Source organism: Staurois parvus, unplaced genomic scaffold (assembly GCF_062004578.1).
Source record: "Staurois parvus isolate SC_StPar_1 unplaced genomic scaffold, SC_StPar_1.0 ptg000311l, whole genome shotgun sequence".
Classification (NCBI taxonomy): domain Eukaryota; kingdom Metazoa; phylum Chordata; class Amphibia; order Anura; family Ranidae; genus Staurois; species Staurois parvus.
In genome coordinates, this window is record NW_028318107.1 from 1,171,027 (window position 1) to 1,186,115 (window position 15,089).

The following is a 15,089-nucleotide window of genomic DNA, read 5'->3' on the forward strand; positions in this document are numbered from 1 at the left end:
TTCACCATCTACTAATTTTGTTTTCCTGCTTGCTGATTCGAATATCATCTTGAATGCTTCCTTCCGGTGCATCACAAACATAATTTAGTTCAGCTGAATTATAAAACATAGGCTGTAGGCTGCAAAATAAAGTGGAAAAGGGTTCTCTATTTTAAAGGAAAGATAAGAACTGGATAGTTAAAGATATCTGATACTATATGTGTTTAACACATATAGTATCTTAAGGGTCTTTAAGGGTTACTTTAAGGGTCCATTTACACCAAACCATTCTGGTGCATTGTGGTAATGCATGGGGCAAGGTGAGAATGAACCTACAAAGTCCTGCCAAGGATCAGAAACCACAAGCTGTCCTCTGATAGGTTAGTACCCTTTGGTAAGTGCACTTCTGCTGGCCAGCCTCCATTCAACCTGTAATGAGTGCGCTCAGAAATAAGACATCAGACACATGTGGTCACTCAGTCTATATTCAACTGAACTCAGGTCAGGATAGCTTATATACAGTTAAGAAAGAGGATGAGGCATCAGTCCCCTAGACCAGTGGTGGGCAACCTTTTTTTTCAACTGAGCCAAATCTCTCCAAAACCACGATTGAAATTTATTTTGAGAGCCACATTTTTAAAACTGAAAATACATAGGATGGTACACTGTTTTTAGTTTCAATAAGTTTTTATAGTAATTCATCCCCCATATAGTAATTCATCCCCCATATAGTAATTCATCCCCATATAGTAATTCATTCCCCATATTAATTCATCCCCCATATAGTAATTCATCCCCCATAGTAATTCATCCCCCATATAGTAATTCATCCCCCATATAGTAATTCATCCCCCATAGTAATTCATCCCCCATATAGTAATTCATCCCCCCTATAGTAATTCATCCCCCATAGTAATTCATCCCCCATATAGTAATTCATCCCCCATAGTAATTCATCCCCCATATAGTAATTCATCCCCCATATAGTAATTCATCCCCCATATAGTAATTCATCCCCCATAGTAATTCATCCTCCATAGTAATTCATCCCCCATATAGTAATTCATCCCCCATATAGTAATTCATCCCCCATATAGTAATTCATCCCCCATATAGTAATTCATCCTCCATAGTAATTCATCCCCCATATAGTAATTCATCCCCCATATAGTAATTCATCCCCCATAGTAATTCATCCCCCATATTAATTCATCCCTCATATAGTAGTAGTAAGTAAGTAGCAAGTAGTAAGCCAAGTCCCCCCTGTGTCAATTCACTTACCTTTGCTCCGCGTGTTCCTCTCGCCGTGTTCCCGCGCCGTTCCGGTCTTCAGGGCGGACTGTGAGAGGAGCCTAGCTCCTCTCACGTTCGTCACGCTGCCCCGCCTACACACATCCTGACAGCCAATCACTGGCTATCAGGATGTGAGTGGCAGCGAGACTGGCCAATCATTGCATTTGAGCGCGCTGCCCTGGCTGTTTTTTTTTTGGATCACGCTGCAGAGTCCCTGCCGCCCGAGAGGAGGGAGGGGAGCGGGCGCCCGGCACACAAGAGCCGCATTAAAGCGTGTAAAGAGCCGCATGTGGCTCGCGAGCCGCAGCTTGCCGACCACTGCCCTAGACCAATAGAAAATATACACACGATATTCAAGGAAACATGTAATAGGAAGCAGTCCTCCATGATAATGACAACAAGCAACAGATGTATGTGTAACAGGAAAACAATCTTAGGAGAAAGCCTCTCAGAATAGCAAAGTGCTGTGCATGTAAAAACATTTTCGTAGTTCAGATAACAATAGGAGGAAACGTCCTACATCCTCAACAGTGAATATGTTTATACCACAAAAAAAGACATTTTAGAAAAACATTTTCAGTATAATAGTTAAAGAATAACTCCAACAATTCCTCCCATTTGTCACAAAGTGACAACTGTAACTCTTTATGTATCATACCCAGACTTTTGTGCATAGCTGTATTGTAACAACAACATCTTATCAGTGAGAGATGAGGTATCTACTGATGTTAAGTCTCTTGCTGGTCCATAGTAGGTTCCATTGTGTTGCACATTACCTGGACAGAAAGGTAAGTAATGTGGATGACAATAACAGGTACTAAGCACCCATACTGGCAAGAAAACTGTCAGTGAGAGAAAGCCTATCAGTAGGAAGAACCTCCAAGATGTCTGGGGACTGAGAATCGACATCTTACCCTGTGTCTTCTGCTTCTTCTGATTTGATTGCTTCAAGACTTGTGCACCTACCTCACTCTCTTGTTCTGTGTCTTGTATCCTAAGATCCTCTGGGACTTTCTTGAAGTATGGATCCAGGCTTGAGAATCAGGCATTAAGATTGTGGTTCTTGTTATAGCAGTCACCACAGTTGGCTCTCCATACACTGGATCCGTAACCTTGTCCTTGTGGAGTTCTTTAACCACTACTCCCTGGTCTCCTCCTCCCATGCCCGTCTCCAGGACTTCTCCAGGGCTTCCCCCATCCTATAGAACTCACTACCCCAATTCATCAGACTGTCACCTTCCCTCCTCACCTTTAGGCACACCCTGAAAACCCATCTCTTCAGAGAAGCCTACCCAGCCCTCACCTAATTGCTGATCTCCTCCGCTCTTCCCACCACTCCATCCCCCACAGCTATTTCCTCCTGTACCACTCTGCCCTCCCTCCTAGATTGTAAGCTCCAAGGAGCAGGGCCCTCGAACCCCTTGTGTATCGCATTGTATTGTTACTGTACTGTCTCGTGTACTGTCTCCCATTATAATTAGAGATGAGCGAATCGAACCAGGCGAACCGGAATTCGAGTCGAATTTCAGGAAATATTCGATTCGCGGCGAAACCGAAATTTTGCCTACTTCGGGTGCGCGAATCGAACATTTCCCGATCAGCCGGCAAAAGTGTCCCTGCAGTGAGCTCCGCTATTTCTGACAGTTCTCTGACAGAAGGAACACATGTTTAGCGGTTGAAACATTGTATCTATTAGTTTACATTTAGGATACAGATGTTTCAACCACTGTACATGTGAAGAAGCTGTGAGAGAACTGTCAGAAATAGAGGAACTCTGCACATACACTTTTTGCCGGCTTGGAATTATTCTTCTTTTCATCCTACTTCTTCTTCTTCTTCTTCTTCTTCTTCATCCTCATCCTCTTCTTCTGAGGATGAGGATGAGGATGAAGAAGAAGAAGAAGCAGTAGGATGAAAAGAAGAATAATTCCAAGCCGGCAAAAAGTGTATGTGCAGAGTTCCTCTATTCTGCAGATACACTTAGAGGAGCTCTGCACATACACTTTTTGCCGGCTTGGAATTAATCTTATTTTCATCCTACTTCTTCTTCTTCTTCATCCTCATCCTCATCCTCAGAAGAAGAAGAAGAGGATGAGGATGAGGATGAAGAAGAAGAAGAAGAAGAAGAAGAAGAAGTAGGATGAAAAGAAGAATAATTCCAAGCCGGCAAAAAGTGTATGTGCAGAGCTCCTCTAAGTGTATCTGCAGAGCTCCTCTAAGTGTATCTGCAGAATAGAGGAACTCTGCACATACACTTTTTGCCGGAAACCGCTGTATGGAGTGAATGTCCCAGAACTGTCAGAAATAGACTATTTCTGACAGTTCTGGGACTGTCCTTCCATACAGCGGTTGAAACATTGTATGTATTTGTTTCCATAAATGGATCCATTTATGGAAACAAATACATACAATGTTTCAACCGCTGTATGGAAGGACAGTCCCAGAACTGTCATTAATAGTCTATTTCTGACAGTTCCATGACATTCCCTCCATACAGCGGTTGAAACAGCTGTATGGAGTGAATGTCCCAGAACTGTCAGAAATAGACTATTTCTGACAGTTCTGGGACAATCACTCCATACAGCTGTTTCAACCGCTGTATGGAGGGAATGTCATGGAACTGTCAGAAATAGACTATTAATGACAGTTCTGGGACTGTCCTTCCATACAGCGGTTGAAACATTGTATGTATTTGTTTCCATAAATGGATCCATTTATGGAAACAAATACATACAATGTTTCAACCGCTGTATGGAAGGACAGTCCCAGAACTGTCAGAAATAGTCTATTTCTGACAGTTCTGGGACATTCACTCCATACAGCTGTTTCAACCGCTGTATGGAGGGAATGTCATAGAACTGTCAGAAATAGACTATTAATGACAGTTCTGGGACTGTCCTTCCATACAGCGGTTGAAACATTGTATCTATTTGTTTCCATAAATGGATCCATTTATGTCCCAGAACTGTCAGAAATAGACTATTTCTGACAGTTCTGGGACATTCACTCCATACAGCGGTTGAAACATTGTATCTATTTTTTTCCATAAATGACATTCTGCAGATACACTTAGAGGAGCGCTGCAGATACACTTTTTGCCGGCTTGGAATTATTCTTATTTTCATCCTACTTCTTCTTTTTCTTCTTATGAGGATGAGGATGAAGAAGAAGAAGTAGGATGAAAATAAGATTAATTCCAAGCCGGCAAAAAGTGTATCTGCAGCGCTCCTCTAAGTGTATTTGCAGAATGTCATTTATGGAAAAAAATAGATACAATGTTTCAACCGCTGTATGGAAGGACAGTCCCAGAACTGTCATAAATAGTCTATTTCTGACAGTTCTGGGACATTCACTCCATACAGCTGTTTCAACCGCTGTATGGAGGGAATGTCATAGAACTGTCAGAAATAGACTATTAATGACAGTTCTGGGACTGTCCTTCCATACAGCGGTTGAAACATTGTATGTATTTGTTACCATAAATGGATCCATTTATGGAAATAAATACATACAATGTTTCAACCGCTGCATGGAAGGACAGTCCCAGAACTGTCATTAATAGTCTATTTCTGACAGTTCCATGACATTCCCTCCATACAGCGGTTGAAACAGCTGTATGGAGTGAATGTCCCAGAACTGTTAGAAATAGACAGAAACTGTCACAGAACTGTCCTTCTTCTCATCCTTCTTCTCATCCTTCTTCTCATCCTTCTTCTCATCCTTCTCCTTCTTCTCATCCTTCTCCTTCTTCTCATCCTTCTCCTTCTTCTCATCCTTCTCCTTCTCCTTCTTCTCATCCTTCTCCTTCTTCTCATCCTTCTCCTTCTCCTTCTTCTCATCCTTCTCCTTCTCCTTCTCATCCTTCTCCTTCTCCTTCTTCTCATCCTTCTCCTTCTCCTTCTTCTCATCCTTCTCCTTCTCCTTCTTCTCATCCTTCTCCTTCTCCTTCTCATCCTTCTCCTTCTCCATCTTCTCATCCTTCTCCTTCTCCATCTTCTCATCCTTCTCCTTCTCCTTCTTCTCATCCTTCTCCTTCTCCTTCTTCTCATCCTTCTCCTTCTCCATCTTCTCATCCTTCTCCTTTTCCTTCTTCTCATCCTTCTCCTTCTGCTTCTCCTTCTCCTTCTCCTTCTTCTCATCCTTCTCCTTCTTCTCATCCTTCTCCTTCTTCTCATCCTTCTCCTTCTTCTTCTCATCCTTCTCCTTCTTCTCATCCTTCTCCTTCTCCTCATCCTTCTCCTTCTTCTCATCCTTCTCCTTCTCCTTCTTCTCATCCTTCTCCTTCTCCTTCTTCTCATCCTTCTCCTTCTCCTCATCCTTCTCCTTCTCCTTCTTCTCATCCTTCTCCTTCTCCTTCTTCTCATCCTTCTCCTTCTCCTTCTTCTCATCCTTCTCCTTCTCCTTCTTCTCATCCTTCTCCTTCTCCTTCTTCTCATCCTTCTCCTTCTTCTCATCCTTCTCCTTCTCCTTCTCCTTCTCTTTCCTCATCTCCAAGGGCATTTAAATTAAAGGTACAGTGTTCTGCACTAATTTAAAGGCTCTCTGAAGCCTAGAAACCCTTTTTATAAGTCATCTTCTTAGCGAAGAAATTCGCATCGAATCGAATTTCACACTGGAATTCGCCGAATCAGCCGAATCGAATTTTTGAGAAATTCGCTCATCTCTAATTATAATGTACAGCGTTGAGCGAACTTTTGGCGCTATATAAATACTGTATAATAATAATAATGTGCTGGGATGCCATGCACACTGTACCAGCACATTTTGCTCTTAACTTTCAGGGAGAAGATTTTATAGTTTTATTTTTTTGCGGTTTACTGCTGCTTTACGTCCAAATGTCCAAGTGCATCTAAACGCATCTAAATGCATCTAAACACGGTACTGCATTTTCTCCTGCCAGGAGAGCTAAATATCTAGGGGAGTTCATGTGACCAAGAGGCCTTATTCAGATTGATTAGTTAGATACCAATGGATATTGTAATGAAGGGTGTCTATTGTGTGGTCACATTGATATACATGGCCACCATTCAACCACATATTCCCATCCTACGTATTCCTGGAAAATGGCCAGAAGTAAGCGGGTGCTCTGACAACTCCCAGCTCTGACAACTCCCAGCTGGAGACCGGTGACATGATACATCAAAGTATATGTGGCCAACACACCATGGACCATCAAGACAACATCCAAATGTTTATTAAAGTGACCACATCACAGTGCTAAAGGTGCAACATTTTTCAGGCCACAGCATTTTTCCAGGCATGTGATGCACATTGACTCATTGATGTGATCACATTAATAAACATTTTGATGTCCCCTTGAAGATCTATGGTGTGCTGGTGAGGCATGCTTTCATCACCCCGAGGGAAGCTTCACACTGCCCTGCTGTGTGTTTGCTAATCTACGGTTTCCGTGCCGGTTAGCTGTATTTCCTATAGACTTCTATGAGGTTCAGCAGTTTTGGTGCAGATTCAGAAAGTACACCAACACTCTAGAATGCTATATTTGTGGTGCGCTTTGTAAAACCACACCAAAACTACGAGACATCATAGAAGTCTATGGGATGGTGCAGCTAACCCACGTGCAAACCACGGATTATCTGAGATATACTCAAAGTGCAGTGGGACCATACCGGGTGGGTGTGATGCTGCCCTTAAAGGAACATCACTCACCTCATTAGGGGGCATATATTTAGGTGAAGGTCAGTCAGTGATTGGTCATATAGAACCACATGGGGGATGTTTGGAATACTTACTCCACATGTGTCATATTGAAAAGTTATTATTATCCAACAAACACAAATTTCACAGACAGAAATCTACAAAAAAAAAAACATCCCAAAAATGAAAACAAAAAGATCAAACCAAACTCAACTTTACATACCTTAACCCTTCACATTCTATTATATTCTATCCCTCAAGGCCAAAAAATGCCCCATACAGCATATCACTCCAGCCTTCCCGAACCTGTATCATTATTCATGTTCCATAGGAAACCATGTTAAATGGACTGTAGTGCGTTCCTGCAAAAATCACTAAAAAAAAACCTATAGGTGTGAACGGAGCCTCAAACAGGGAAACTGACGCCATTCTGTCCAAATCTTTTGAAATGTAGTCAAAGCTTCCCTATGCTGAAACATTAACTGCAAGCTGACTGCCGATATCCATCCCCCCACTGTTGGTGGACGTGGCAAAATCCACTTTGGTACAATTCATATTCTAGGAAACAAATATGTTCTACAGAGCCCCGATCTCAGATTATCCTGATTTTCCTGAACCTTTAGATACCCCAAGAGGCAATTATGTATATGGAGTACATACATCATGTGTTCCAGAGAACAGCAATCAAGTAGTCATAAAGCCTGAAGGTTTTTTACCTATTCTATGCATGGAGGAAAAACATCTTTAGTGTGCAGCTCCTCCTTATGTGCATGAGAGCGACTGCTGTCCCGGCTCCCTGCCTCCTCATTGGCCCAGAGACAGCAGTAGGAGCCATTGCATTGGCTGCTGCTACTATCAATCACAGCTAGTAAGGATTAAGCGGGGGGCAGGTCCAAGTCCCGTTCTGTGTGTCATATGGACACACAGAGTATGGGGTTCGGGAGTGAGCATGCATGAGTTCCCTCCTCCCCTAAGTGCCCCCATAGCAAGTGACTTGCTATGGGGGCACTTAGGGGAGGAGCTTAGAGCATTGACTGGGGACCTAAGAAGAGGAGGATCAGGGCTGCTCTGTGCAAAACCCTTGACCACAGAGCAGGAAAGTATGACACATTTGTCATTAAAAAAAAGTAAGCCTTTAGTATCACTTTAATATGTTGACCAGCATTCCTCCAATATCTTACCAAATCATGTGATCTTCATATAAGATGTATGGAATCCACCAGAGAATAGGTGAAGGAACTCCCTCCTTCCAAGTCACACCTTGTCTCCGCCTCCTAACCACCTACGAGCACCATCCTTTGGTTCCATGCCTACCTACCTACAGTACCAGCACCATCCCTTTTTAGTATACTGAATACAGAGCCAAGTATCATTTTGTGGTGTTAAGTCATTTGTATGGAATTTTCTAATGATAACATAAAAAGCAGTAAAATAGATCCCCTGCTGCCAGCAACAAAAGCACCCCCTGCAAAAAAATACCCCCCCCAGCAACAATATAAACCCTTTAGCAACAATAGATCTCCCAGAAGCCAGCAGAATCTACCCCTTCCCCAACAGTAGATACCTCCCAGAAACAATTGACCCTTCAGCAACAATAGACCTCTCCCTCATCAAGAGATTCCCACAACCCGACCCAGCAACAATAGATCCCCCATCATCAATAGACTCTCCATCACACACCTAGCCATTTCATACATTCAGAGCTGGAGGTGCTGGAACTGAGTTCCCGCTGAAAGAAAGTCCTGGAATCCACCAAGGTCAACCCCCCCTAAAACAATTAGGACTATCCTGAAGACCAGATCATTAAGAAATGGACAGTTCCTATGTGTCCTGTGGACAATGGATAGGAAGTAAAGAACGCCTCACTCACTTTATGGAAAACAAGGTAATATCAGCCACAGCAGTCATAAAGACACAACATGTAGAAGCAGCAAAGCTCCAGTAATACCTGACCGCATGTCCACTATAATGGCTTACAAGGTTGTTTGTGTCTGTTAGGTTGTTGGTGTGGAAACATCAGTGACGGTGAATGTTGTGCTTGTTTACACAGGAATTTTCCCTTTCGTAGTCCTGACACATAGGACTCATGGGGGAATGTCGGAAATCAAGATGAAATTTGAGGACATGGGTGTGGAAAGGATTTCCACCCTTGAAAACTATACCCCTAAGGATCACGTCAAAACCAGAGCGAGACACGAAGACGTGCTAAAGATTTTCCATGAAATCATTCAGGAGGTTCAGTTCAAGGTGGAGCAAGTGGGAGATCCAGTGCAGGAATTTAAGGACCGCAAGCAGTTTGTTCTAAAATTTATCTGCGAACAAGAGATGAAGAGCCATTGGGGCAAGTGGGTTCAGAAGACACGAGCCAAACAGGCCCGCCTGGCCCAGCGAATGGAAAGCCTTCAGTTAAGAACAGAAGACCAAAGACTAGAGGACAGAAGGTACTTTGAAGAGGAGATGAGGAGGATGCAGGAGCACTTTGACCATCTGAGGAGGAGCGATGCTCTGAAATTTGAGGAAAATGTGAAGGAGTTAGAGAGGAAACTTGAGAATACTAAAAAGAAAAATTGCATATTACAATAAATCTTTTCAGGACGATGTTCATCGTAACTAAAAACTCCACGGAGTACGGACTGCAGCTACGATGACCACATCAAGAGGGTAAAGGGGGGGAATTGTGCTTTGCTGGAATTTGTATTTGAGTCAATGTGGAAGTTGGTTCTAAAATCGTTTTATGGGCGCAAATCACTTTTTAAATGGCTCTTGAGGGTGTTTTACCTTTCCTACTCTACCCTAGTCTGCTATTGGCACCAGACGTGCAGAATGAAAAAAATCATTTTGTTTTGATATGTTATTTAAACCCCTTGCCTCCCGCCCTATAACAGAAGTACTGCTACAGGACGGCCGCTCTGCACAAAATGATGTATATATACGTGATTTTAGCAGTTCCGGGTAGGAGGTGTGCATACTGCCATTGGTTGTAGCAGATGTCAATCACTGGGTCCCGGCCAATGATCACTCGGTGATCGCTGCTAAAGCTGACAGGGGAGAGGTCTGTATGTAAACAACGCAGATCTCTCTCCTGTCAGCAAGGACATGCTGCTTTGTATCTCTCCACACAGCATGTCTCCCTAGTAACACACACGGGTAACCCTTTGTTCACCCGAAATGTTAACCCCTTCCTGCCCAGTGCCATTAGTACAGTGTCAGTGCTTTTTTTTTAGCACTGATCATTGTACTGGTGTCACTGGTGATGTCAGTGACACCAAGTCAGTTTTCCCCAGTCTCAGAATGCCCGCAGCAGTCCCGCTATAAGTCACTGATCGCCACCATTACTGTATAAATAGAAAAAAAAATTCCAGTACATATACCGCCATTTGTAGACTATATAACTTTCATGTAAACCAATTAAGTTACACATATTGGGATTTTTTTAGTGAAGATACGGAGCAGAATACATTTTGGCCTAAATTTATGACGAAATTTGATTTTTTTACAATTTTTTATTGGACATGTTTACTAAAAAATATTGTTTTATTTTTCAAAATTGTCGGGTTTTTTTGTTTATAGTGCAAAAAATAAAAAAAGCACAGGTGATCAAATACCACCGAAGGAAAGCTCTATTTGTGGAAATAAAAGGATGCAAATTTCATTTGGGTGCAGCGTTGCATGACTGCGCAATTGTCAGTTAAAGTAATGCAGTGCTGTATCTCAAAAAATGGCCTGGTCGGGGGGGGGGGGGGTAAATCCTGTGGAGGGTAAGGGGTTAAGTGAGGTCTACCCACCACTGACACCAGAAGAGAAGCAGGATGCCCCATGACAACACTGTAAGAGATATCTGTGCCCCAAAAGATGGGAAAGTGGTGCCAGTAGAGGCACGTGAAAGTGAAGGAGAAACTGAGCAGTGAAATAAAATATTTATTGCCCACAGAATATTAGAAAAACTCAGTCAACTAGTTTTTTGGCACTATACTGGCCACACCCTCAAGATGGTGCATAAAACACTGATAAACAAATATGTATGGCACTTCCAGTGCTGGATTTATAAAGGGGCAAAAGGGACAAATGTCCAGGCCGCCCTACAAGACGGGGCCCCAGACTACCTTTATAAGAATGTAATAATTATAAAATTAGTTTTATTAACAAAAACAATTAACAAAGTGTGTGTGTGTCAGGATGAGGAACAGAAAGGCCTTCAGAGGCAAAGAAAGGGGCCTCTGGCAGATGTTTTACATTTCACCTTCTCATATTATGCTACTACTTGAGATGTTTGTTTTAACATGACTGTGTTGTGGTATTTACTAGAATGTTTAGGATAGGCAAGTGGGTATAATTTCTATGTTGAGGGACCCCGGAACCTGAAGTGCCTAGGGCCCCCAAGATCTAAATCTGGCATTGGGCACTCCCCCTCAATGCCTGAACAGCCATTTGTCGAGTCAGAGCTTTGTCCATTGGAATGACGAGGAGCACACCTAGCCTAATGTGCCTTTTTACTTTAGGGAAGCTTGCACAAGAATGTTGGGAGGCTCCAGTGGTGGATCAGAGAGATGGGGGATAAGGGAAGAGGTAAGTAAAGGTTTACTTCAAACTGACTGAGGAGATGCAGTCTTCCATTGGAGTAGCCAATGGAGTGGCTCTTATCCTCTCTGTGCCGCCTATCTTTTGCCCCTGGTCACCTTGTGGGCTTGATCATTGCTCCCATCCTTATCTTTGCTTTTATTGTAGCTGATACAGCAACATTATATTCCATGCCCTCTGAGCTCAGTAATCTCTACAGCTCTTATCTGTGCTGGGTGTGGGAGAATGACACTTTTCTATTTCTATAGAGTTGGCAAAACTAAAAGTCAGGGAAGGCAACAAAGGGGCATAGAAGCACCAGTAGCAGCCTTGACATAGACACGGAGAGAGGAGGACAGACAGGAGGACATAGGAAAAAAGACAAGAGGACCAAAAGGAATACAATGGGAGGTCATAAGAAGAAAGACAGGAGGACCAACAGGAAGATAGGAGGACAAAGGAAGAAAGACAAGAGGACCAACAGGGAAATAGATAGGAGGACAAAGGAAGAAAGACAGGAGGACTAATAGGAAGATAGGTAGGAGGACAAAGGAAGAAAGACAGGAGGACCAATAGGAAGATAGGTATGGGGGGGTAGGAAGAAATACAAGAGGACAAACAGGAAGACAGATAGGAGGTCATAGGAAGAAAGACAGGAGGACACCCAGGAAGATAGGAGGTCATAGGAAGAAAGACAGGAAGACAGATAAAGAGGACATAGGAAGAAAGATAAGAGGATCAACAGGAAGACAGATAAGAGATCATAGGATGAAAGACAGGAAGGTAGGAAGACATAGGAAGAAAAACAGGAGGACAAACAGGAAGATAGATTGGAGGACATAGGAAGAAAGACAGGAAGACAGATATCCACTTCTCACAATCCCAAACGTATTCGCTGGCTGTACCTAATTTGGCTATTTATCCAATTTGAAAATAAACTATAATAAGTTGGAAGCATTGAATCTTACTATCGACCCAAATAAAATGCATCGGCTTAAGGAGATTTGCCCTTTTAAATGGGAATCCAACACGCTGAAATATCTTGGCAAATGGCTTGTGCAAGATCCAAGCAAACTCTTGGCTAGTAATTTGAGAACTATAGAAAATGACCTCCATAATTGGAATGTTAAGAACTTTTCCTGGTTCGTTAGAGCAGCCATTGTTAAAATGATTGTCCTACCCAGATTATTATATTTTATGCCTGTGCTTCCTGTCAGGCTTCCGGCATTTGTTTTCAAATGTATACAGTCCTTACAAATTCATTTTGTTTGGGCAGGCAAGAAACCTAGACTTAAATTTCATCTTTTTTTTATTTTTATTTTTTACTATATAAATGAAAAAAAAAAACAACCCAAAATTTGTAAAAGGGTTTTCTTAGTCTCTATTATAAAACTGCAAAACTGTAATCTTTCTTAAATAAATTTAGAAATGTAATCTGTGACATTTCTTTAGTAAAAAAAAAAGTGTATGTTATTCAGTCTGTGTGAAAGTTATAGCTTCTAAAAACGATGGGATGTATTTTCAAATTGATCAATTCTGATGTACTGACGGCCAATCTCATTTATTGCAGCCCTAAAATGCCAGGACAGTACAAATCCCCCCAAATGTCAGGACAGTACAAATCCCCCCAAATGTCAGGACAGTACAATCCCCCCAAATGTCAGGACAGTACAAATCCCCCCAAATGTCAGGACAGTACAAATCCCCCCAAATGTCAGGACAGTACAAATCCCCCCAAATGTCAGGACAGTACAAATCCCCACAAATGTCAGGATTAGAGATGAGCGAATCGAACCAGGCGAAGTGGAATTCGATACGAATTTCAGGAAAAATTTGATTTGCGTCGAATCCGAATATTAGCCTACTTCGGGTGCGCGAATCAGATTTTTCCCGATCAGCCGGCAAAAGTGTCCCTGCAGAGAGCTCCGCTATTTCTGACAGTTCTCTGACAGTTCCTTCACATGTACAGCGGTTGAAACATTGTATCTATTTGTTTCCATTTAGGATACAGATGTTTTTATTCGGAAACAGATACAATGTTTCAACCGCTGTAAATGTGAAAGTCAGAGAACTGTCAGAAATAGAGGAGCTCTGCAGATACACTTAGCGGAGCTCTGCAGATACACTTTTTGCCGGTTTGGAATTCTTATTTTCATCCTACTTCTTCATCTTCTTCATCCTCATCCTCAGAAGAAGAAGAAGAGGATGAGGATGAAGAAGAAGAAGAAGAAGAAGTAGGATGAAAATAAGAAGAATTCCAAGCTGGCAAAAAGTGTATCTGCAGAGCTCCTCTAAGTGTATCTGCAGAATAGAGGAGCTCTGCAGATACACTTTTTGCTGGCTTGGAATTCTTCTTATTTTCATCCTACTTCTTCTTCTTCTTCTTCTTCCTCTTCATCCTCATCCTCTTCTTCTTCTGAGGATGAGGATGAAGAAGAAGAAGAAGAAGTAGGATGAAAATAAGAAGAATTCCAAGCCGGCAAAAAGTGTATCTGCAGAGCTCCTCTAAGTGTATCTGCAGAATAGAGGAGCTCTGCAGATACACTTTTTGCCGGCTTGGAATTCTTCTTATTTTCATCCTACTTCTTCTTCTTCTTCCTCTTCATCCTCATCTTCTTCTTCTCCTTCTCCTTCTCCTTCTCCTTCTTCTCATCCTTCTCCTTCTTCTCATCCTTCTTCTCATCCTTCTCCTTCTCATCCTTCTCCTTCTTCTCATCCTTCTTCTTCTTCTCATCCTTCTTCTTCTTCTCATCCTTCTCCTTCTTCTCATCCTTCTTCTCATCCTTCTCCTTCTTCTCATCCTTCTTCTCATCCTTCTTCTTCTCATCCTTCTCATCCTTCTCCTTCTTCTCATCCTTCTCCTTCTTCTCATCCTTCTCCTTCTCCTTTTTCTCATCCTTCTCCTTCTCCTTCTTCTCATCCTTCTCCTTCTCCTTCTTCTCATCCTTCTCCTTCTCCTTCTTCTCATCCTTCTCCTTCTCCTTCTTCTCATCCTTCTCCTTCTCCATCTTCTCATCCTTCTCCTTCTTCTCATCCTTCTCCTTCTTCTCATCCTTCTCCTTCTTCTCATCCTTCTCCTTCTCCTTCTTCTCATCCTTCTCCTACTTTTCATCCTTCTCCTTCTCCTTCTTCTCATCCTTCTCCTTCTCCTTCTCATCCTTCTCCTTCTCCTTCTTCTCATCCTTCTCCTTCTCCATCTTCTCATCCTTCTCCTTCTTCTCATCCTTCTCCTTCTTCTCATCCTTCTCCTTCTTCTCATCCTTCTCCTTCTCCTTCTTCTCATCCTTCTCCTTCTTCTCATCCTTCTCCATCTTCTCATCCTTCTCCTTCTTCTCATCCTTCTCCTTCTTCTCATCCTTCTCCTTCTTCTCATCCTTCTCCTTCTTCTCATCCTTCTCCTTCTCCTTCTTCTCATCCTTCTCCTTCTCCTTCTTCTCATCCTTCTCCTTCTCCATCTTCTCATCCTTCTCCTTCTCTTTCTTCTCATCCTTCTCCTTCTCCTTCTCATCCTTCTCCTTCTTCTCATCCTTCTCCTTCTTCTCATCCTTCTCCTTCTCCTTCTTCTCATCCTTCTCCTTCTTCTCATCCTTCTCCTTCTTCTC

The 15,089-nt window shown here is 42.4% G+C and overlaps 1 protein-coding gene across 1 annotated transcript in view; it reads left to right on the forward strand.

Moving 5' to 3' along the window:
* The window catches only part of LOC149457618 (uncharacterized), a 28,558-nt gene extending 15,637 nt beyond the window's left edge, over positions 1-12,921 (forward strand). The window contains exon 4 of the mRNA XM_089683481.1: positions 8,981-12,921. Coding sequence (XP_089539607.1) covers positions 8,981-9,513 — 533 coding nt within the window. The 3' untranslated portion in view covers positions 9,514-12,921. The remainder of the gene's footprint in view (positions 1-8,980) is intronic.
* The last annotated feature ends 2,168 nt before the right edge of the window (positions 12,922-15,089 follow it).